Source organism: Sebastes fasciatus, chromosome 20 (assembly GCF_043250625.1).
Source record: "Sebastes fasciatus isolate fSebFas1 chromosome 20, fSebFas1.pri, whole genome shotgun sequence".
NCBI lineage: Eukaryota > Metazoa > Chordata > Actinopteri > Perciformes > Sebastidae > Sebastes > Sebastes fasciatus.
The window spans coordinates 9703424-9728636 of record NC_133814.1 but is presented as its reverse complement, the minus strand read 5'-3'; the positions used below and the strand labels follow the sequence as shown (position 1 = coordinate 9728636).

General features: G+C 39.9%; 2 protein-coding genes across 3 annotated transcripts in view; both read left to right on the top strand.

The window, feature by feature from the left end:
- mlst8 (MTOR associated protein, LST8 homolog (S. cerevisiae)) overlaps positions 1–25213 on the top strand; it is a 118211-nt gene that overhangs the window by 23569 nt on the left and 69429 nt on the right. The gene's annotated exons all lie outside the window — the stretch shown is intronic.
- Positions 866–4821, top strand: msrb1b (methionine sulfoxide reductase B1b). Of its 2 annotated transcripts, XM_074620328.1 has the most exons (5): positions 866–1190; positions 2623–2767; positions 2875–3017; positions 3152–3269; positions 3946–4821. In XM_074620328.1, the coding sequence occupies exons 3-5, from the start codon at positions 2877–2879 to the stop codon at positions 3960–3962; spliced, it is 276 nt and encodes a 91-aa protein (XP_074476429.1). In that variant the 5' UTR covers positions 866–1190; positions 2623–2767; positions 2875–2876; the 3' UTR covers positions 3963–4821. The 2 variants fall into 2 exon arrangements, with proteins under 2 accessions (XP_074476429.1, XP_074476428.1); XM_074620327.1 differs by lacking the exon at positions 2623–2767 and having other exon boundaries at positions 899–1190.

Below are 25213 nucleotides of genomic sequence, written 5' to 3'. Positions count from 1 at the left end.
GTGTTTTGTTTGTTGAGAGTGTTGACTCCTAGTTGGGGAAACAAGTTAAGTGCCAACCAATTGGGTTACCTGCACTGGGACGATTAGGTGCTATTTGTGCAGCGATCTGGCTTGCCTTACAATAGCCTAAACGCCTGCAGGCTGTATTTTTGTATTCTATTCATTTGTTGATTTTCAATGAAACCCTTTATACCCATTTCTTTTAGTGTATTTTATTTGGGAAAACTTTAAAGGAGGGTAAAGGGAAAACCACAAACCAATATTTCAGTTTCCTTAATTGTTTGTTGATATAGAGGCATTTGTTCATTAGCGAAGAGGCATTTGTTCATTATTATTATTAAGAAGGCATTTTATTTTATATTATGTGGATGGGAACTGTTTTTCAGTCGTCTGACTGACAACTAAAGTCTGGGGAACTCAGTACCGCCACAGTTTTACAGGTCCGCAGATTTCATGGTAATTAGGTGATAATTAGCAAGTAACTTATTTGAAATCTCTTTGGAAATACTGCCAAATTACCCCAACATTTACCTCAAAATGTATCGAAAATGACTTTATTATAATAACTTTAGAGAATATAACTTTTTATTCTTTTCCTGGAAATGTGTTAAATAAATTACCAGCTACTGGGAAATAGCAGAATCTAATTATTAAATAATGTTTATAATAAAGTAATTTTCGATACATTTTGAGGTAAATATTGGGGTAATTTGGCAGTAATTCCAAACACCTTTGCAAATAGGTTACTTGCTAATTATCACCTAATTACCATGATACCTGTAAAATAAAGTTTTCTCTTTAGATGAGACACAGTGTGGTGATGGTGATCTAGTAAATCTGTTTTATGGTGAACTTTCCATTCAGTTGTTTGACTGTACTTTAGAGCCAGTAAGATGCCTCCATGGATGGATGGCGCAGCATGCATCCACCTGCAGCTCCTGTTGTCAGACACTGACCTCTAGAGGTCATGCAGGTAACAGCAGTGGGCGGAGCTCCCGTTAAATCTCCAGCCATGATCACTTCTCACGAGAAGAGGAGAAACAGGAGAGCATCCGGTCATCTGTCACTGCCTTTAGAAGAAAGATTGACCAGATAAAGGTTTATTTAGCTGATCCTTCCTGCAGAGACCACCAGCATGTCTTTCTGTCGGTTCTTTGGAGGTGAGGTCTACAAGGATCATTTCAAACCAGGTGAGCAGCAGCTGGTTGTGTGATGTGATGTAACCTCCCTTCAGTCTGGATTAGAGAGGATAACATTAACATTTGTATGTTCGGCCTAGGTTTGCCTTCTAATGAACTACTTTTAATGGGAAATTATTGTGTAATAAATCACAGTGATGAGGAAAGAGGAAGGGCACGTGGTCTGACAATATTTGGGGATATTTATTTATTTTTATTCCATGATATTTCAGATTTGTAAAAATTAAAGTGAAGTTTCTAATAGAAATAATAATAATAAAGCTGCTATGAATGATTATGGTAAAAACACAGCAGTAACATTATTTTGTTTCATTCTGAAATCAAGTAAGTCAAATTACCCTACTACAGTGTTTCGACCCTTTTTTGGCTTGTGACCCTTCAAAATAAAAGCAATATTGGAACCCTCATCACATTATGGCCATTCTGTTGACACAAGTTTTCAGCTGTTCAACCAAAGAGTAATTTTTCTATCTCAGATTATTTAGTTGAGAATATAGATGTAGGCTACTCTTCATCCTGTCCTCATTCCATTATTTTTTCCTTGCTGTTTCTTTCAAATCTTTTTTATTGTTTTGTTTTTTAAGACATTGTCCTTAACATGAAATAAAAACAGAAAAGGGACCTCCCCTTTCCCCCCCACCCCATGTTGGTCTTGGTCACCTGAAAGAGAAAAAAAAATAATAATCCAAAAATAAATAGTTATAAATTAAATAAATTAAAATAAGAGAGAAAAGAATGAAATCAGATAATGGACTTTGGCAAAAAAAAAAAATTAAAATAAAATAAATTTAAAATAGAAATTTAAAAATAGGGAAATAAAGAGGGTTGTAGGAAAGGTGTTGCGAAGATCCCTCTCTCCTCTCTCTCCCTGCTCCGTAAGCTCTGCTCAGGAAACAGTCGGTGTCAGGAGTAATAGTGAGAATGTTTTGCTGTATTCCTGCATCTCTCTCCTTGTCTTAACGGTGCCTCTGCAATAGATTAACCAGGATTAGTTATGGAGGGGTTAAGAGGTCAACGCTAAACTTAGTATTAGGTTTTGCTTGGTTAGTCTATTAAGGTAAACTTGATGCAAACTCCAGCTAGTCCATGAACATTTTTGTGGTTGATTAGAGTTTCTGACAGGGATTTCTGGTGGTCAAGGGGAGAGAAAAAGTCACGCATCAAAAATCCACAGTGCCTGGAGCACATTGGATAATGCCTAGGCACTAGCTGTTTCTAAACTCGGGGAGTCGCAAACACCAAGCTGATTATTCTGGGGGGTAGAAACATGACATAAACAATTTTTCTTCACTGATTTTGTTGCAGTAGTATATCATATTCATGTTCCGTCAAAGGTTTGAGCAATATATTGGCTATGACAATATGACCTTATGATGAAAACTAGCTAAAGCTTAAGCCATTTTCCTCACCTCATGCTTTGCAGGGTCAACTTCCTGTTTGATGCTTGCCCCGCCCACCTACCTGATGTCACACCAATGAGGGCATGCAATTTTGATCATGTGGCTTCATAGCAAGGGCTCAGCAAAAAAAGTTTTTATTTTCACTCATCAGGCGAGAAAATAAACCCTGTATGTTAATACTGTCCCAATCACACTTAATTCACCCTACATGCATTTTTTTCTCAGGTAGGAAATGAAACAATGCGATGACCTTTAAAACTAACTGTCCCCTGCAGGTATGTACGTGTGCTCCAACTGTAACCATCCGCTGTTCTCCAGCCGGTCCAAGTTCGCCCACTCGTCTCCCTGGCCGGCTTTCACTGACACCATCAGAGAGGACAGCGTCACCAAGATGATGGAGTCGCTCACTGCCTTCAAGGTCAGAGTCTCCTGGACCCTCTTTGTGTTACTGCTGCTGCATCATTGACACGGGTCAAGCATTGCATCCTATCGTTTTAATATTTTCCATCAGGATGGGACCTGTTGACGAGATTATGTGTTTTGTGTACGCAGGTTCTGTGCGGCAAGTGTGGCAACGGGCTCGGCCATGAGTTTGTAAATGACGGCCCAGACGAAGGTGTCTCACGTTTTTGAATATTCAGTCACTCGCTCAAGTTTGTCCCCAACAAAGGTAAGAAGACAAGTGCAAGTCAGAGTTTAAATTAATAATAAAGTAGAAAATAATGAGTATTCTGATCATGTAGTATTATTACAAGTATGCAAAAATACTCCATTACAAGTAGCCTACAAAAGCCCTTCATTCAACAGCTTACTTGAGTAAAAATACAGAAGTATTAACAGCATAATGTAAAAATAAAAGTACTCACTCATCATTACCACAAGGTGGATAGTTGCACCAGAATAAATAAAAAAAAGTTGATTTGCATTTAAAAGAGGTTGAAGTATTCCTCCACGTTCACTTTTTATAAGAAAATAAAACTTTTAAGGTCTAAATTCCACACTAAAATGACTTGATTGGAGGGAGTTTTTTGATATTTTAGAAGCAGATCATGTGTTTTTAGGAAAAATAATCTTATTTAGAATAATAATCAGCAGAATATTTATAGTAAGTTACATAAAACGTAAGTAAATGTATTTAGATACTTCCCATCACTGCATTTTATTGTGAAATTTGTGCTTAAATAACAAATGTGTGTTTCTTTTCCAATTTGTCCACTAACCATTAATGCAACGTTCAGCTGCTACACTACACATTCATCTATTTTTGTATAAATTTGAGTTTTTGTGTAATTGTGAATCCACATTTTTCTGACTTCTCATAATTTCTCTTTTGTCTCTGTCCACAGGCAAGGACAAGCAGTAAAGATCGAGGTATTATAGGTAGTTTACACTCCAGCTGCTGTATCTGCTGCTAGATCCAGGACCAGTGATCGGGTCGGGTCAGTGGATGACGTGGACGGGGAAAAGGCCTGAGAGGGACGGCCTGTCCACTGAAGAATATTTGACCAGCCTGAGACACAGCGACGGGACCACACCGCTGCAAATATTCCTTTCCAAAAAATGTTACATTCCTCGAATACCTCATATTTAAATACATATTAATTCCATGATTGTGATTTTCTTGATCTTAATTAAATATATCAGTAGATGCATGTCATTTTAGCAAAAAATCAGTTTTTTCTGCTATCTTTTTGATTTTGCATTATACTGCTGGTATCACTTACCATAACCATATTAACTATGCACTGAAGAAGTTCACATTTCTGCTCCGTCTGCTCTTTTGGTATCTGTTTTGTATGTTTGTGTCAAGATTATACAATAGCAAAGAAACTGTTAACCAACTGTATGAAGCTACATGTTTTTTCCTTTTTGTTATGTACTGTAAGCCAGTATACTTGAACGTAAAATTCAAGATAAAATGCAAAATAATAGATTTCGCAAAACATTTGTACATTTGTATTTTATTTTGAAAAACATATCTTAGTCAGTAACATATTTTTTTTCTCCTTTTTGTTATGTACTGTAAACTGGTGTACTTGAACAGATTCTAAAATGAAAAATAATCAATTTCTCAACGTTTGTACATTTTGCATTTTATTTTGAAAACTCACCTTAGAGTCAAGAGTTTAGTGGGCAAATGCACAACATTTTGATGTATATCTCCGTTGTTACAGGATAATGATGCTCGTACGGCGGAACAAAAAATAAATTATAGTTTGATAGATTGGTGTCTTGTCTTTTATGATTTATTTGCAATGGTGGTATCTAAAGTACTGTACCGAAGTACAATTTTGAAGTACATGTACACTACTTGAGTATTTCTATTTTATGTTGCTTTATACTACCAATGCAATACAACTCAGATGGCAATATGATACTTTTTACTATATTACATTTATCTGACAACTATAAGTAACTTTACACATTTTACATTCAAAACATATGATGAAATTAAAGAACATGATGCATTCTTATAGTTAAAACTACCCAGTTTGTTGTCTATGGAGGATGGAACCTGCCAAAATAATAAATAAATTGAATAATGAATAAATACATTTTAAAATAAATGCAAAATAAGTTAATACAAATAAATAAATGGAAAATTTAAATAAAAGAGTAGATAGATAGGTGAATTAATACAAAGGTAAATAACAATGCAAATTAAAACAAAAATTTAAATATAAATTTGTGTCACATTTAATCACTTCATTAATGCCTGCATTTATTTGTAAGATAATTTTTGGTACATTTAATGGCATATTTATTTATCGAGTGATTTATTTATTTACTTTTGATTTTGGCAGGTTTCGTCCTCCATAGTTACCAGCAGTATGTTACAGATGATTGTTTAAAATGAGCTCTGTTTCACCTAATATAACAGTGCAATGATACTATATATATAGAGAGGAACTGATGTTTCCCAAACTGACCTCTAGATAGAGCTATCACCCTGCTAGATCACATTCAGTCCACATAGTCTGATGTAAACAATATGTGATACTATCTGTTCTTGTATGTGGTGTGTACTACCTGCACGTGTTGAAGCTTGCTTAACACGAACACAAGCTGCGTGTGTTTGTTTTTCTTGCATTAATTATGAATGTTGCTTGTTTCAGTAGATAACAGGGGATCAGGGCTCTCGCTGTTGCCCAGCTGCAGGCCATATTCTCTGGGCCGTGGGGGTTGGCAGAGACCATGAGGTTTAGAGGAGTAGCCTGGCCGCCTGGTGAGAGACTGAGGGCTATCATTACAAAGGAAGTACATACACACGCACACACACGAACACACAATCCCAGAAAAACCATGTGTGCCAATCAACACACCGCCATACTCCTCTCTCTTGGTCATCACACGCACGTCTCTTTTCACCTTCTGTTATGACATGACACCTTCACATACAGCATTTATACACACACGCGCCAAAACAGACGCACACACTGACCTCTATTTTATTGGTCTCACCACAGACAAGTAAAGTTTGAAGCATATTTTCTTTCAAAACATCACTTCTTGTAGTGTGCAATTACGAGAGGTCATCATAACATTCGTAGATGTCGTTGAACCCTCAGCATCAACAATTTGAATATTCTGGAGAGCCACTCTACATTCGTCCAACTCATACTTCTGCACGCTGCCAAAGGTATTCAAATGAATTTCAGTCCTCGAGTGTGGTGGAGAAGCCTGACCTTGCATTGAGGTTGTTATGGCTGAGTAAATCTCCTCTTGTGTTGTCTTGGCAGGCAAACACTCTGCAGCCTGTTTTGGTGGATGTTTTTTACCCAAGCTGCCTTAGTGTACTGTGAAGTGCGTGCATTTTTAGCATAGGTGGTCCCACTGGCAATCAAACCCACAACCTTGGCGTGCTGTGTTGTGCTCTGCCCGTCAAAACTGCACAGGAGTGCCTATGTCTGATAAGCATAAAGCAAATACAGGGAGATAAGAATGTAATTACTACGTCAGATAAGTGACGTGAACTCTAATTAAGGCAAAAAAAAAACAACAACTCTTATATCATCTTGTGCTGTTATTCCATCAATCTGTGAGGTTTGGTGCATTCTGACTGTAATTTACCTTCTTGATGTCGGCTACTCACTGTATTTAACATGCCATTTATGATGGGTTACTTCAGGTTTTCTTCCTACATGAGCTTTCCCTCGTCTTTCTTTCTTCTTATTTTGAGTTTTTCTTCAGCTGCTTAGAGAAACATCACCCTGCAGAGCCAAAGAGCCCCAGATGACCCACAGTTTTTAGACATCACATGAAAATAACGTGTAACATACGAGTGAAAAAAATAACAAGAGCATTATTTTGAAATGCAACGCTCTAAAATTATACTTTAACGTCTACTATTTGTCAGTGATGACGTTATACCCCACGAGGCGTTAGCTAATTTGGGTTTTATGCACTGTCTATGTGTATACAAATATTTTTAAAAACTATGTCCCCTACTTTTAAAAAAAAAAAGAAATCTGTCCACATGACCTTCATTTTACAAAATATCTTCGTCCACACTCAAATGCAAAAACGACTCCAAATTGTCCTAATACCTTGCTAGATGAGAACTGTCAATAAAGATACTGGAACAACAAATGTCTATATCTTATTTATTGTTGCAGTCAATGGTTGTTCAGCAAAACACACATAGCATAAACAGTTGCAAGTCTGTTCTGGTGACTAATCACCAGAAATGTATTGAGGCTTCTATTTTATCTTATCAAGCATGATGCGGTTACTTAGCTTACAGAAGTGAGTCGTACGTTTTTAAGAAACTCAGGTCAAACTAGTCTAGACCCGTCTGTAAGACAGGTGTGAAAACAAAAATACACATACATGATAAAAAGGCGAACTGTGCTTCTGGGGGTGCTTTCGGCGTCAGTTCACCACATTTCCATTACAGAAGAGCAAAGTCAATATGTCACATAAGTCAGTATATTTTCCATTACACACCACAAGTGAGATCACAAGTTAAGGGTCAAAGAATTATGTTACCACCCTAACGGTTTCCCAAACGCCCCGTTTTCCACGTTCCACACAGATACAAAGTAACCGGAGTTTTAAAAAATCTGAACCTTAGAAGGCATTTTCAAGAATAGCCGTTTTTGTGACCCAAAGCTCTGTTTGCGCGTGGACGAGAGGCCAGAACGTAGAGGAAAATATCCGTTTTTAAAAAATACCTGTATACGTGTAGGCCTTAATGTTAACATTTTGATAACCCTACGCAGGTCAACTTAACATTATTAAGCTAATGTTAGCTGGCTTCCTTCAACGAATAATGTCAACCTATCCTTTAACTCCGTGTGAATAACTTGGGGTAGCTGGGTAGCTGCAGATTGAATACAATATACACACATATTATTTAATAAAAGACTAGAAACGTGGACTTTATTTTTTGCGAAAAACATGCAAAAACTCTATTTTATGTACTTATCAGAGATATACTTAACAAAAGTATACAAAAGTATACTTGGCTCATATTGACAAGTATACAGAAAGGTTTAAGTATACTTGGCTTATACTGACAAGTATACAGAAAAGTTTAAGTATACTTGGCTTATACTGACAAGTATACAGAAAAGTTTAAGTATACTTTGCTTATACAGAAAAGTATACTTGGCTCATACTGACAAGTATTCAGAAAAGTCTAAGTATACTTTGCTTATACTGACAAGTATACAGAAAAGTTTAAGTATACTTTGCTTATACAGAAAAGTATACTTGGCTCATACTGACAAGTATACAGAAAAGTCTAAGTATACTTGAACATGTATACATATGTATTTGCCCCAAACAACCAATTTTGTTCTTTCAGTTATTCTTTTCCGACAGCCTCTCCTTTTTCTGAACTTTTGAAGAAGATTCGTTCACGCCACTATGGTTAAAACCTGTTGCTGTACTTTTAATTTTCAACTCAGAGACTGAACCTTCCTTCTGATGGTTTTCTTTTTCTTTCTGTCTTTCTTTCTTTACCTGACTAGACACCTGACTATAATTTTTAATGACATAATGTTATCCTCAGGGAAAAGAAAATACACCATGAGACTGTGCAAATGTTTTTCCTTTCAGGCTGATGTAGGTAAATGATAGTAGCCTCCCCGTCTATACTATTCTATTTCCAAGGAAACCAGAATTCAAAGGAGTGTTTTCGCAATAACAAACTGGCATGTGTCTGGACCACAACTACCAAACTGGTTTGAACAGGGATGCGGTTCATTAAAAATGCTTCCTCCGGGCAGTTTGTGCTCAGCGACGAGACAAATGATCAGCAATAACTTATCTTCTCATCACTGACGTTACCCACCGTATGGCTCATATTCAGACCCATGCAGCATTTGGGGTTTCACAGTGTTTTCCATTGATGCAATGAAAGAATCTACAGAAAGAGAAGACCTTTCTCAATGCAGTGTGAATTCAAGACACCTATTTTTGTAGCGCTGAACTTGAGGTTAATGGTGAATCTCCTCAGAGGGCAGACAGTACGCTGTTGGGTCACTCGGGCACTGCATTAACCTGGCTGCCCCGAGACGTTTTAAACACGGGGTTAATGTTTGATTCAGTGGGGGGAAAGTGTTTGCGTAGGCACAAAAGAGCTACCTACAGTACACAATGTTATAAAAGGACAGGATATTCAGAGGACAGCTGCATCTTCTAAAAGGTCATTTCACTGCTGTTGCATTCAAGAACCCTCACATTTCCTTTCAGGGCCATACAGGTGAATCTTCCATGAAATGAGAACAGTTCAGGTAGAAATCCCCAACCACAAAGTGATTGAAAGGGTAAATGAAACCAAATTAGTGTATTCTATGAAAGCAAATGCTTTGGTCTACAAAACAAACACTTTTTCAGACTTGATCAACATTATTTTAGAGAATTGTACCATTTTCCCCCAAAGTGGATAAACCCCCAGGGTATTTCGGAATAGACGACTTTTCAAATTTATGGTTTGTAATTTCTTTTGTGTTTCAGCTCATGAGCTCCAGATCAGATAAGAAGATTATTCAAAATTGTCCCATCAGTCATCGCTGCCCTCAAGCCAAAAAAACAGGTGGATGACATCATGGTTATTAGGGCCTATTAGAGCAGGATGTCGTGCCAAAACACACACAACACACACACACACCCAGACAATGTTTTGTTATGGGACAGTGAAGTACTCTTCTCTAGGTCTAGATTAAGAGTTAGATTTAACCATTAAAAATTCAGTTAAATACCTCTAGTCATAGGGGCGGCTGCTACACACTGAAGGCTTTACCACACCACCAGCATCAGGGCATGTTAATGGTATCCTGTCCGACAGGAAAACAGTCTAATCTGCTTTTTCAGGAGTGTTATACAGAATCTGGCCTGGTTGAACGTTACTGAAAGGGAAGTGTTATTGTGAAATGGCCACCCCTCTCTCATCAACAGCAATTGTTAAAGTGCCCTTGAATGTCTACTTGACATAGACTGTATATAAGAAGTGGACGTAGTCACTGTGACGTCACCCATTGGTTTTGTGAACTGCTGTTTTGAAGCCTTGAGTTCGGCATTTTGGCCGTCGCCATCTTGGTTTTTGGTTGTTGCCATCTTGGTTTCAACCAGAAATGACACGAGAGATTGGAGCTACAACCGAACGCTGAATAAGACATTTTCAATGTTACAATTACGTAACTTTCATGAACTGAAAACACTGTGAAAGTGTTAAAGTTGTAAGATGAAAACACGGACAACTCCCAGACCGGACAAAGTCATGGTAGCGACCTGTCAACCACAACGTAGCCCTGCCCTAAAGTATCCCCTGCTTTATGGTCTATTTGACTCTAAATGGGACCACAATTTACTAAATGAACATCATGCTGTATTGAAGAAGACTTGAAACTAGCGATTGAGACCATAAAATCATGTTTACAATGTTTACTGAGGTAATAAATCAAGTGAGAAGTAGGGTCACTTTCTCACAGACTTCTATACAATCAGACTTCTTTTTGCAACCAGAGGAGTCGCCCCCTGTTGGCTATTAGAGAGAATGCAGGTTTAAGGCACTTCTGCATTGACTTCACTTTTCAGACCCGGAGGTTGCCCACTGGTACAGGAGGACATTCTTATGCTGGTACATAGATATCACAAATATGTTGTAATTGACAATTATGTTGTCTTTCAACCTGTTATGTCTTGCTCTTTCACTCAAAGGTGTGTGATGTAATACTAATTTTGCACGAAAGCAATTATATCATGCTGAACTGCTGTTGGCAGCCTGTGTTTATGATGTCAGCAATGCACCTCTTATACTGTGATGAATTGTCCTGTGTATGATTGATGAACATTGGTTGCAAAGTTATTAATTTTGAAGGATGCAAGTTCCCCTTAAAAGTGCAATGTGCAACAGTATGATAGTACTCTTGCAGAGCACTGAAGAAGGGATGTTTCCATGTCGTCTTTTCTATTTGTTTGGTCATTTGTTTAGCAGTCCTTACTTTGCAAAGGGTGTCAAGCTAGATGGCTTAAAGTGGTTATTCTAGGATTATAGTATTGCACTTCAATTAGGGGAATTCAATTAAAAAGGATTGGTCAAAATCAATGCAGCAGAGGCCGAGATATCCTGACTTTTGTTCTGTAGTATAAGTCAAAGTCCAAAAACAACGTATCCGGATAGTTGCTGAATTCAACCAAAGTTGACCCCAAAAGTAAAAATGAACAGAATTATGAGCTCTGAAAGTTTTATTTAAACAAGCTTGTACCTTCGACATTTTATCATAGATCAGATTTTTCCAACGCAGTTATAGCTGGATTGATGATTTAACCGAGAGACACTGTCATGCCGATCCAAACCATAGAAGAGCTCCAACTGTGAGCAACATAAAACTGTCTAATGGGAAAAATGAGTGGGACTTTTACTTCCGAACCAGGGGCAACCAAAATAGTTTTATATAGCCGCATCGTTCGTGGTTTGATTCCAGTCTGGGCCGTCTTTCTCTCCCCATGTTTAGGGTTAGTAGTAGTATTCTAAATGACGAGTAAATTGACCTACTTGTGTTAAATCAGTTTAGTCATAAACTGTCTTGCATCATCATCCCCGCAGACAGCTAACCAGTCCATCAGTGGGGACAAGAGTCGCTCAGCATCTGGTCTAAATTATGCTCCATCCTCTGGACACAGAGCAAATCTCTACCATCCATCTTGATGTCCTGACATGTGGTGCCTGTGGACTATACAGCGCCCAGCTCACCAGGCCTGGCTGTGTGTCCCCAATGTCAGCGGCATCTCTCGGGTCCCTGTGGACTCCACACGTGTACCGCCATGCATCATGCTTGGAGATCCGGAGCATTGAGCTGCTGCTCAATAACTCAGTGAACAGGCGGCACAGACAGCGAGGTATCGACACCTTTCTGCTTCGGATGGGATTAGAGGTAGAAAGCAACAAGGGACTTAACTGACTTATTGCCTTTCTTCTTAGATCGCTCACAATGGCTCTGATTGTGTAACAGTCCTATGTTATACATGTGTCTATAGCCTACATGTAATGCTCTGGGAGGCTACAACACTATTTTACAATATTGCTGTTAGGCCTTTACACTCTGGGGGCGTGACGAATAAACAACATGAAAATGTGAAATACTCGCCTGCGAATAGTGTAATATATATATATAATAGTAATGTCTAGGGTTTTTATTGTGAAAGGTAAGAACGCAAGGAGTGGATCTGGTCTGCGCTGCCTTTGTCAAGGTTGAAAGGACTAATAAAGTTTGCCGTCCTGGTTTGGACTACGGACACACTTCAACCCATTCCGCACAGCGTGATTGGTTGATGCCTTTATTCATGGTGTGAAAGCTGGTGTTGTTTTTTTCGTCATATTTGAGTTCTGTGTGAAAACATATGACAAAAACAACAAATAGACGCATAAATTAATCACATAAAAATATTCTCCTGTCCACGCCAAAGGGAGTTACTCTCCCCCACAGAAACACTGCTCCTAAACTGCCTGAAAGCCTTGCTTGAAGTCCCGCCTTTTCTTACGTAACGCGGTGATGTCACCAAGTAACACATTTGCATAATACCTGCCTATAGCGACTAGTTTGGCACACCCTCAAACAAAGCTAGTTAGATCGGAGCTGGAGCGGAGTCCGAAGAGTTTGGTTTGGTTGACCAATCACGACAGAGTAGACCAGCTGACCAATCAGAGCAGACTGGGCTTTTCGGGAACATTAGAGCATGTAAACACGTTCTAGTAGAAACCCAAAATACAAGTATTGCAACTGAAATTGAGCATAATAGGTCCTCTTTGGGTAAAGAAGAAATCTCAGAGACAAATAAACCCAAGGCTGTATCTGCACAGTTATGGTGAGAAAATATGTTTTTGCTTGAACTGCCCCTTTAACAGATGAAAAACAGGGACCGCTATATGAGCCGATTCAAAAGTTTACACAAAGTGCTTTATGGCGTGTCTGGCAGCAGCAGGTAGAAGAAGCACATCCAGGTTTTCGAGCTCCATGTGCCCAATCATCAGCGTCTGGTTTTACCTTCTGCTGAGCCACATGTCTGCATCACCGTGGATGTCTCTTGACAGCGCCGCTGACTGTTTGTAAACATCGTGTCTGAGCGCTGTCTAACCGCGTTATCTTCAGTCCCGACAGCAGATAACTGCCAAACACAGCTTCAAAGCTACTGAGCTCCCCGAGCCGGAGCGACGCACGCTCCAAAACTATTTAATCAGGAGCTTTTCTTTCGGCCTCTGCTTGCAGACCTGGAGCTGTGATACGCTCTGAAAGCAGTCGTTGGTGTGTGCGTGTGTGTGTGTGGTGGTAGTGGTTAAGGGGTTCATGTTTGTTTAAGCTGCCTGTCTCTTTCAGTGGGTCAGGCTCGGGCTCATAAAGGTATAATTCTGTGGTGAGACGGCTACTAGTTTTCAAAGTTTTCCTGAGGCCCCTCGTGCTCCACACTCCATTGATTTCCGCAGCTTAACTTGTCAAATAATCAAACGGAGGATTCTGTGGCATGTTGATGAAGTTTAAAAAGCTCGGCGCCCACACAAACACCATGTCAAGAGACCAACGCTGGCATTTTTATTTTGTCCTTGGGGTACTGCAAGTAGTACCTATCAGATCTACCAGCGCTTGGTGTGTCTATATTTACAGCCGCGTCCAGCTTCTGATATATCATCCTCCTCCGTGGAAATTCATAGCACAGAAGAAGTGACCAGAATGATTATAGGCCAGTTTTTGTTGCATGAATGACATCACGACTGTAGATCATTGAATCGCACGGCTTTGAAAATCCTCCGTACACGCCGCGGTAAATCGCACGGTAGCTGTAGCGTGCGGTCCAAGATTCTTGGCTAAATGTTTGAATTTGATGCAGAGGAAAATGGAGGGGTCAACGAGGGGATGCCTGCACAAGAGAACACACACACATAAACTGTAACCTGTGTGGAGTGCTAATCAGCACATTTTTACAGGGTGGCCTTATTACCCTGAGTTACACCTGTCAGATAACCTATCGAAGAAGCTGATTGCTTACTGCTGCGAAGTGCAGCACAGATCAGCTGATAGCTCCGCTGTCATTAAAAGAGCCTGACGTCACCTGTGCTGTAACTCCACTCCTGTGTTTTATGACCTAACTTGTTGTTGTCCAACTTCATGTGAAGATATTCAGTTACAGGAATAGTTTGTGAAATACATTTATTCGCTTTCTTGCTTTGAGTTGGATGAGAAGATCAATATCAGTCTCATCTGTCTGTTAGATATGAAGCTACAGCCAGGACACAGTTGGCTTAGCTTAGCTGGAGAGTAACTAAGCACATTTAAAGGAGCAGTTAGACATTTTTTTAAAATATGCTTATTCACTTTCTTGTCAAACGTTAAATGAGATTAGTACAGTTTCATGTCTGTGTGGTAAGGCGGCAACCTCTGGAGGTCTGAGAAGTGAAGCCAATGAGGAAGTGCCTTAAACTTGCGTTCTTTCTAATTGCCAGCACGGGGCGACTCCTCTGGTTGCAAAATGAAGTCTGATTGTATAGAAGTCTATGGCTGTTTTCGAAACCGCATACTATACTAGTAGTACGTACTGATTTGGCCAAAATGTAGTATGTAGTATGCAGTATGCGAACAAAAGCAAAATCTCCAGTATGCCAGAAATACCCGGATGACGTACTGATTTGGAAAAATTCTCCAGTATGCATCGGACCAGTCTATCTCGCCTACTGTATCCCACAATGCAAAGCGGCGGAACAGCACAGGCTACGGGTATAAAAACAGCAGCCAGAAGCTGCTCTTTTTTTACGTTTTCTGTAGCTATTTCAACACTAAATTCACTTCTGAAAGTTTTTGAGGCGAGAAATCAACTGTGTAGATTATTAATATCGGCAGTTTTACGAAGTTAGATGGCGAATCGAACATTTGTTCCACCGTTGTCGGAGTTTAGAAGCTCCACAGAATACCGTGACAGCCAGCGAGCGCCTGCCCGGGTCGCTGCCAGCAAGCCGGGTAGTCACGCTCAGAGACCGCTATGAGCTGCTGGAGCTCTCTAGAGACCGGTCTGTAGACGAGAGGCTTTGATTTCCTTGTTGACGGATAGTTTGTTTAAATATCACAACACAGATGTCCATTATAAATTAACAGGAACCTGTGTTTATTTGCCTTTTTTCGAGTTAAAAAGCTCCACAATCACCCGCGGGCGTAGCTCGCTGGAGAGCCGGCCAGTGACGCTCACAGAGCGGCTGCAGAGCAGCAGAGTGGCGAGGGAAGATGAGAGGAGAGGAAGAGGAGAGAGAAGAGGAGAGGAGAGAGAAGAGGAGAGGGAAAGAGCAGCTTCTGACGGGGCAGAGAGGTTCCTGATGAGACAACATGACACTTTTTTAACATTTCTCTAATATCTGGAGGGAGATCAGTCCTTTTGCTGTAACTGAAAAAGCAGTTTGAGTAAAGTAAACGTTGTGGATGAATGTTTTATATTTCCCGTCTCTCCTCGTTGATGATCCTGTTTGTCGGACTTCTTTATGAGCTGTCAGAATAAATAGTTTAAACCTGCAGTATCTTATAAAGTAAACAAGCACAACATAAACAACAAAATCAAAGTTGTATTTTTTGATAATATTGTAATAGTGGTACAAGTTAGTTTTTTTGTCCTGTGCTTTAAGAGCTGGTTTGAAGGCTTAAGCCTCGTCTAGCATACTGCTAAATACATCACTTTAACTGTCACATACTGCATACTACTGAGGAACGCAGTATACAGTATGTACTGTATACTGCATACTGCGCTCCTCAGTAGTATGCAGTATGCGGTTTCGAAAACAGCCTATGAGAAAATGACCCTACTTCTCACTTGATTTTTTTACTTCAATAAACAAGGTTTCAAGGCGGGCTCCCGTTCATTCCTATGAAAGTTGCTCAGTGGCGCATGAAGTCAAAATGACTCGACTGCCGAGTGATAAAGTACCCAAAGATCATCCGGCAATCTTCCGAATCCATTAGGCCCAAAGAGCAAGCGCAATAGCGTTTCCTTAAACCCCGCCTCCCTAGCCCTCGGTCCAGCCTCTTCTCCAGCTTGGTATCACTTCTGGTTGCAAAAACCGGCAGTCCACAAACCAATGGGTGACGTCACAGTGACTATGTCCACTTCTTATACTGTATACAGTCTATGGGGGAAACCTCTAGAGCTCATGTTGAATCTTGTTTATTCAATCTGTTAAAAAAAAAAAACAACAACAGAGTGCCGCTTTTTCTGAACTTTGGATTGAATCAATTGGACTGATTTAAAGAAAACCTGCATGTGACTCATCCTTTAATCCGTGCTGGCCTTTAATGACGGTGATGTCAGGGGGAGTTGGTGTTTCTGTGTGTGTGTTTGTTTGTATGAGACACATTCCATCCAGGCGAGTTAACAGGCCAATTTGTGGTTTTATTATTTTTTTTTTCAACCTCTGGACAGAGCCAGGCTAAGTGTTTGCTCCTGTTCTTGATCTTCTTATCTGTATCCCTGTAATTCTCAAAATGTGAGATTGAGAGAGTGAGATTTGAAACACTAAACTACTTGAAAAAATGTAACACCTGCTTCTAGAAATAGGTATCAATTCCTTCTTGATGCAAATCCAATTTGGTTATATTTGTGTTTTTTAGTTGAAGGGTGTTTGTATGGAGACAGGATAAACAGCCTAAAAAATGCACAGCTGTTTTCCTTTCTGTTCCTGAAAAGTGGACACTTGACTTTAATGTGTCTTAAATCTTTGTTTGAAAAGAAAAAAAGAAGAAAAGATCACTTTTCGAACCCTGTATACAGTATGCGTTTGAATTGAGAAACCAAATGTCTCACTGAATGCAACATTTCGTTTCAGCCGCTCTCGATCTTGTTGCAACAGAGATGTCGGATGCCAAGCGATAAGCTGATTTCTCATGTTGTTTTGTCTGCATCTCAACACTGCATGACCCACCTGAAGCTTCACCTCCTCCTCGCATTGTTACTCCACAAGGTTGTGAATGGGCCCCAAAAAGCTGGAAGCGTGTTATTGTTGGTCAGCATGCTGTCAACACACATCAACACATCATTATGGATTTCCCCCAATCCTATTACACAAAGAGTACATTTATAATATAACTGAATGAGAGTCAAAATATTTGTTTTAGTGAAAAACCAGAATGGTTCCGCTAAGCAGGAACCATCTGAACTTCATTTGTTCCCCCCCAAGTTTTTCTCTCAACCAAGACGCTTTTTTCCTTCACAGTTTATTCAATAAAAAAAAAAAAACAGGCAAGAAATAAACACACTTGGACGGCTGCTATCGCTCCCTGTAAACAACCAACGCAGCAAAACTGTGAGGTTTTATTAGAGACACTGTTTAACCACAATGACCTGCAGTAAAAGGCGAAATATGATAAGAGAGGATGACATCAGGTTGGGTTTCACAGAAGCAGCTCACCTTTTCTCTCCGTAATGACTCACCTTTAAACAGTTTTTATTACGACCCTCAAATTTCCCCATGTCACACAGTGAGGCGACGGTCCTGTGCAGGCATGCCTGCCACTTTGCGTGCCTTCTTTACTCCTCAATTGAAAACATTTTTTTCAAGCAGCAGCGAGCTCGTAGGGCACACCCATGTGATAATGCACAGCGCTGCCGTGCCCTATACTTACCCAGCTCGCCGCAGAGCTCTGCCCTGCAGTTAAGGCTGAGAGTATGGCCCTGCCACTGGCTTTCACACAACACACAGGCTAACAGTGCACAGATGCTACGACTCTATGGACTCTCTCATTGGTCCGTGTCTGTGTGCTGTGTTTGTGTGTAAAAAATGGTAATCTGCGAGGCATTGTTTTCTCGTTGAGATCTTTGGTGCGGAGCACAAATTCCTGTGTGTTTTCTGTGCTGAAGGAGAACAGCTGTCAATCAAAGAGTTGGTCCACATTTTTTCGCTGGATGTTACCCATAGACTTCCATTATATAAGAAACTCTTGACAGGCTGGACCTCAAACAGCAAACAAGGTCAATAATTAAGCTTTATATTGTTATTTTGTGTGATAATTTGTGTTATTTGTATACATACAACTAGCATGGCTCCATGGATGTTAGTTTGTCAGTAAGGTTTGTCACACCAACCCGGTCTCACGGAAAGGTGTATAAATACCACAACGTTACACAGACATTCCGCATGTCAAGAGTACGCATTTTAGCCTTTTCGTGTGTCATTTGTACATCACGCAAACCTCCGCAGTTAGGTTTAGACAAGAAAACCACCAACTTAGGTTCAGGCAAGAAACATACTTAGTTAGGGGAAGGAAAAACGTCATGGTTGGGCTTTAAATAAGTACGTAAACCAAGGAAAATATGTACAGAAACAATGTAACCCAACTATGGAAAACACGTTACAAATGTCAATAAAAAACGTGACAATCGTCACTAACGTAACTTACAAAACAAAAAAACGGAAAACAACGGTTTTGAATACGGGTCTCCTGGTTAAAAGTCGTATGTTTGTTGGGCCCATCCACTTCCCCATCCACTATAAGTGGTCACACTTGCTTTTTATACTATAACTCTTACCGTAGCATTTATACGCAGACGCATAAATACTTTGCGCATTATTGTGGCATTTATATGCCTTTTTGTGTGAATGGGCCGCTGGTCCCACAGACATTCATGTTCCCCTCAGGATGACTTGTAAAACCTTTGGTGGTCCTCTTTACATCTAGCACCATCACCAGGTCACAATTTAAGACTTTTGTTTATGACCAAATATTTGCAAAACTAAAGACACATCAGCTTCAGCTGGACTTCAGTTTTAGTGCTAATTCGCAAATATTAGCTTGCTAACAAGCTAAACTAAGATGGTGAAAAGAACAAACATTATACCCGATAAACATCAGCATGCTGACATGTCATTCCTTCCTTAGAGCCTATGAACGCATGTGTTACATTAAAGGTGATAAAATGCGAAATTGGGAGCATTTCTATTGCCTCCGTACGGCTCTCAACATGGCGGTGGTTGAGACTGCGGCTCGCAGCTAACGGTGCTAACACAGCAACATTGCAAACAGAGCTAACACTGTTTAACCGGAAGGTGGGTGCTACATTTCTGCAACGGCACCGTCAGTCGGGACAGCGCTATCTGCTGTACCCGCCATATGAGAGCAGTGCAGAGTGGCGGCCGTGAGCTAGCCAGTGGGGCACGCTCACATGCACGAACATGCACTTAAAGGCACAGAGAAGCTTGGATTACAACACACACAGAGGAAGAGTGACTTCATTCTCTACTCAGGTAGCCATCGCTCCTCTATATCTTTACATAGCAAGTTGTTGTTTGCTGCTATGTTAATGCTCAGGATATTGTATAGAGCACCTTTAAGTCTATGGGATGAGCAGGCAGGGTCAGAGAAAGAGACACTGCTGTGTACACAGTATGTGAAATGGACCACACAACGCGGAAATCAGGAGAAATATCTTTCATTGGAAGGAATGGGTGCCATCTGAGTTTGATTTCTAGTTCTTATAATACATTCATGGGTTATGCCGCATTCACGTTGAATCATACATACCATAATTACATGTGGCTGAGAGGGAATAATCCTTCACGTCAGCCTGCTACTTGTAATTTCCGAGGCAGAGATATCAGGAATTTCTGACAGCTTATCTCCCACTTGGTAAAAAAAAGAAGTATGTCAGATTAAATCCAATATTAACACTAATACAAACAATTCAGCAAATTTAAAAAAGCAACACAATTATTTCTGGTTTCACTGTTGTTACGAATGTGTAGCTAAACTTAATTTACATTGGTCTGGTGAGACGACAACATCAGCAATTGTGGAAACTCAGGTCAGAATAACGGGAAGTTGTCCTGTTTTTCCCATTTTGCCAATATATCATTAATTTAATGGGATCCTTACTGATAACCTAAAATCAAATGTGGTTGCTGCTGACATCTAAAAATCACTTTCTGCAATCTGTAATCACGATTACAGCCTGGAAAGTGTAACAGCTTTTTCCTGAACTTTGGACTCAATTACTTGGACTGAAAAACACTGCGTGTAACTCATCCTTTAATCCATGCTGGCCTTTGTAATGATGACGATGTCGGGGGGGAGTTTGGTGACAAGTTTATGTGTGTGTGTGTGTATGTGAGTCACATTCCATCCAGGTGAGTTAACAGGTCATCTGAAGAGCAGCTCTTCAGTATACTAGTCGCATGTATTGTATCCTCAGTGATCCAGTACAATACTGGGACAATGCTCTGTATTCTCCTGAGGGACAATGACTGCAACGCCCTCCTGGACAACTTGAGAAGTCTGGTGTATTCCCTTTGACCTGAAACAGTGAGGGGGCTCAGCTATTGTGAGGAACACAAAAACAGTACGCCTTTTAAAAGAGACACAAAGCAGAAAGTCAGTGGTAATGCATGCATTGGTTTGAAATGCATTGAATGTCTCGACTACTGATGAAATCTCTGCCATCCCACCACTAACTGTTACGTGACAGAAATTTAAAGGAGAAAAAAAACATTTTTTTTGTCCTAGGACTGCTATAATGTCAAGTTTTGATATGTTGTATTGAACTTGCCGAGTCGAAACTAGTCCAAACTCGGGCTACTCTGTATTGAGAAAAGGCCTCTCGTCTTTGAAGCAGTCGCCGCAGGTTGTCATAGGGACTTTACCGAGGATTACAGAGCACAACAGCCACCGCTGAGCTTTGTACAGCTGTCTACCTTCCCACAGCCACAGACCTGACACAGGTGGGTAGGAATTCAACACCGAGGATGTCACTCAGACACAGGTATGTGTGTGTGGGAGTGTGTGTTTGTGTGGGAATGCCTTACTTCAGGTGTTCCACTGTAAACTGTCAAAGGGAGCGAAGTTCCCAGACATCAGGATTAGACAGATAGGCATACTGTAAATACATAATGGCTGATGTTGGCCTAAGTATTTAACACACATTGCAGATACGAAAGTTTCTTTTTGTCCGCATCTACAATATAGTGTAATAATAAGAGATTGTGCTTTTTCCCCTTTGCACATGTTATTGATGAATTATATATTTTATGTTATGACTTAACTCAAGTTTAAGTGTAATTTGAAAATGGTCAAAGTCAAATATGACCGGCAAAATTTCACTTTCACTTTCATGTTTTTACGTCACTTAAAGGCCACCGTATTTCTCCATAACGCTCGGGAAACTGCGGTAACGTGAGCCGCCATCTGACTTCCGTTGCTCCTAAAGTAGTGTTATTATGGTATACGGATGGTCTCTGAGTGAGAAGAATGGCGTTACAACGGTTTTGCACTTGATGGCTTTGCAGTGTTGGAAAGGGAGGAGTGAGCGCAGGAGTGCTCAGTTGGTTGCAATCTGCAACCACACCACTAAATGCCGCCAAATCTCACACACTGTCCTTTAAATGTGCAAAATAGTAAACAAATTTACTATTATGTAAGTTATTATGACAATTTGTTTGTAGATTTTAATTTTCCACTGGCATCGCATATAGCCTTACCTTCCAGACAAACACCTAAATCCTTTGAACCTTGCACTAAAAGTAAAGAGAACACAGACTCTGTATGGCACACATTAAATGAAACAAAGCAAGCCCACATTATTGATCACTTTGACTAGAGAGGGGCACGTCTCCGATTGTTTTTCAACATCACAGCGGATCAATACGGAGGAGTGCTCGGAGAGTACAGAAGGGTAAATGATGCCTTCTCTGTTTAGAGACTTGGGGAAATTGACATACTGCCAGGTTGGAGGAGGCCTGGGTCAATAGATATTGTCATCCCCTTCAGATTTATCATCCATATGGATGCGCTGCCATGTAGCACCTCACTTATATTTCAACATATAGGGGGAAAGTGCCAATAAATTGTGATTTATACTGTAATGCATATATTGTCAAAAACTATTTGGGGAAAATGGGTTTAGTATCCAGAAGCATCCATTTCAGAAAAGTCTAACAGTGAAGGCTCATCATGACTGGCACAATGAATCTGACCAGCTCCACAGTACATCAAGCATAATGTCATCTCCTCCACCCTTTCAATACAAGGAACCCAAATGTGGTTCTCTATGTGTGGTTTAAAAGAACAGTAGAGAGAACAATACTGGAAATCTAGTCAACAGAGGTTTGCACTCTACTAACAAACCTGTAAAGATTGGAGCTGCAGCTGTGTTGCAGTCTGGTCTATTAAGGTTTCTGTGTGTCTGTCTGTCTCTTCTGTGACGGATCTTTCCCTCTATATGATTGTCAATCATCAGTGTCAAATGGGTAAGATAAGCTCTAATAAGACTGACACCTAAAACCTAATTTGAAACTAATGTTTGACTGATGTTTTTTTGGAAGCGTTTTTCTCCATTTTTGTTGAACAATTCCCCCTGTTAAAAATGAACAAATCACCTACTGCCCACACCATATGTCTGTAAAGAATCCCTCGGGAACACAGATCTCAATTTGGACTTCATATTGTGTCTCAAAGTGGGGAACCAGTAGAAGCTTTTAAGTGAATGAACTGGTGATTTGGACAAACCCACAGCACTCTATTTTAAATTTTACGAGATCCTAAAGTTTGCAGTGCAACCATAAAACATGACTTCTTGTACTTGATATTTCATTATAGCTATAGTGTATAGATCATTTTAACAGAATTGCATTGCATAGGCAACAGCTTGGGCTCATGTTTACTTCCTGTCAGCTTATGTCAATCATATAGGTTGTGTCTGGAATTCCATACAACAGTATGTGAGATATTTTAGCATGTCCGAAACCTTAGTATGAAACCAACAGTTTGTGAATTGCATACTATTTCCGTTGAAATATTACAGTATGCAACGCTGGACACTACTGCGGCATTGATATCCCACAATGCAATGCGGCAGTGACGACCACGCTCATAACGGACATTGATGGACAGCTCTGTAACATCAATACCGCTTCAATTTAAAGGTCCAGTGTGTAGGATCTGGCAGTGTCTAGTGATGAGGTGAGAGCCATTTGGAGCAGAGCCAGTGCGTAGAGTGTGTGCGTATGTGGGAAGTGAGTGTTGAAACAAGAGAGAGAGAGCGGCGGCGATGGGAGCGAGTAATGTTATAGACTCTGGCCCAAGCAGGAAAAGTTAACAGTGTTTGGTTTGTCCGTTCTGGGCTACTGTAGAAACATTACGGTGCAACGACTCTGTGAAGAGGACCCTCTCCCTACAGTATGTATATATAAACGGCTCATTGGTGATTATACACTAAAGAAAACATACTTATTAATATTATATACCATTTCTCTCAATAGATGCCCCTAAATGTTACACACACACTCCTTTAAGTATAAGTATAAGATTTCACTTTTTTTTTTAGGTGTAATATGTTGTTTTAAATTAGTTCAGACTTTAATTCTCACAAATTATCGTTTTGGTCGCATGAGGTTGGTACTGGTTACCGTGGTTACGCGTCTCCAACCAGCAAGAATGCTGTCAGGAATTGACGACATAAATTACTGCTCAGTACGTCCAAAACGATACACGCTACTGTTGATTCACACAATGTTATGTTGAACGATAGTTGAACACATATTGGGTATAAAATACATAGTATGCGATTTCTGTTGTATTTAGCTTTGTAATAGATGGCCTACACCTCCATCTATTGGAACAGGATTTTGTTCCAGTACACCATGTATTACAAGGAGGAAGGGATCTGGACATTTTATCTGTCTGTGTCATTGCGGAAAATATAATCTGTGTCCTCAGGCTTTCTTGGCAAGATTCAGGAACAAATGGGTAGATTTCAAGGACATGTACAGGATTTTGTTCCAAAAACCTGCATATCAGCAAATGTCTCATATGACAGCTACATCTTTTTTTCTTAACTGTCATGATTTTTTTTTTTTTAAGGATTTTTGTTTTGGTCTGATTGAATAATATTTACTAGGGCTGTGAATCGATTGAAATATTTATCGCGATTAAACGCATGATTGTCCATGATTAATCGCAAATTAATCACATTTTTTTATCTGTTCAAAATGTACCTTAAAGGGAGATTTGTCAAGTATTTAATACACTTATCAACATGGGAGTGGACAAATATGCTGCTTTATGCAAATGTATGTTTATATGTATTATTGGAAATCAATTAACAACACAAAACAATGACAAATATTGTCCAGTAACCCTCACAGGTACTGCATTTAGCATAAAAAAAATATATGCTAAAAATCATAACATGGCAAACTGCAGCCCAACAGGCAACAACAGCTGTCAGTTTGTCAGTGTGCTGACTTGATTATGACTTGCCCCAAACTGCATGTGATTATCATAAAGTGGGCATGTCTGTAAAGGGGAGACTCGTCGGTACCCATAGAACCCATTTTCATTCACAAATCTTGAGGTCAGAGGTCAAGGGACCCCTTTGAAAATGGCCATTCCAATTTTTCTCACCAAAATTTAGCACAAGTTTGGAGCGTTGTTTAGCCTGCTTCTAGTGACGAAACAACATGACATTAGACGTTCGTTGGTACCAATGGACTCCTGGTTTTTCTAGTTTCATATGATACCAGTATCTTCACTCTAGCTTTAAAAATTAGCCCGCTACAACCTCTGAAAGATTAATGAATGTGTTAAAGAAATAAGTGCCGTTAAAACTACTTACTTACTTTACCACAGTTAACTATGGTCTCACACACAGAGAGAGAGAGAGAAAGGAATTGAGACACCTGTCTGTCCCTGTTGGGCGGGAGTGTAAAGGTTAAATGTGTGTGGCTCCATGGAGGTGTGTGGTCAGCAGAGCTAGCAGACAGCAGGTGGCCACTAGCCACCAACAATTTGGGCAAAGAAACAAAGTGTGAGCTCAGATCAGTAGACAGTCTCACAATGGATGTGGTGATTTAAAGAGGGAAATGAGAGTTAAATTACATCCTCAACCAAAACTAATATCCCCTCTTCATCATGTTCCAGATATATCCCCCTCCTCCTCTTCCAAAATGCATTAAAATACAATTAAACTAATGACTAACTCTAACCAAATAATAATTAGATAGGAGACTTTCTCTCTCTCTCTGACAACTTGGAGAGGTTAAGCAGTGTTAATTATTTCTCTCTTGTTGTTTTAGTGTGTGTTGAGGATGGAGGTGGGCGTGCGTTTTGATAAACAGGGCGTGGATTTGGCTCTCTGACTGGTTTCCTATAG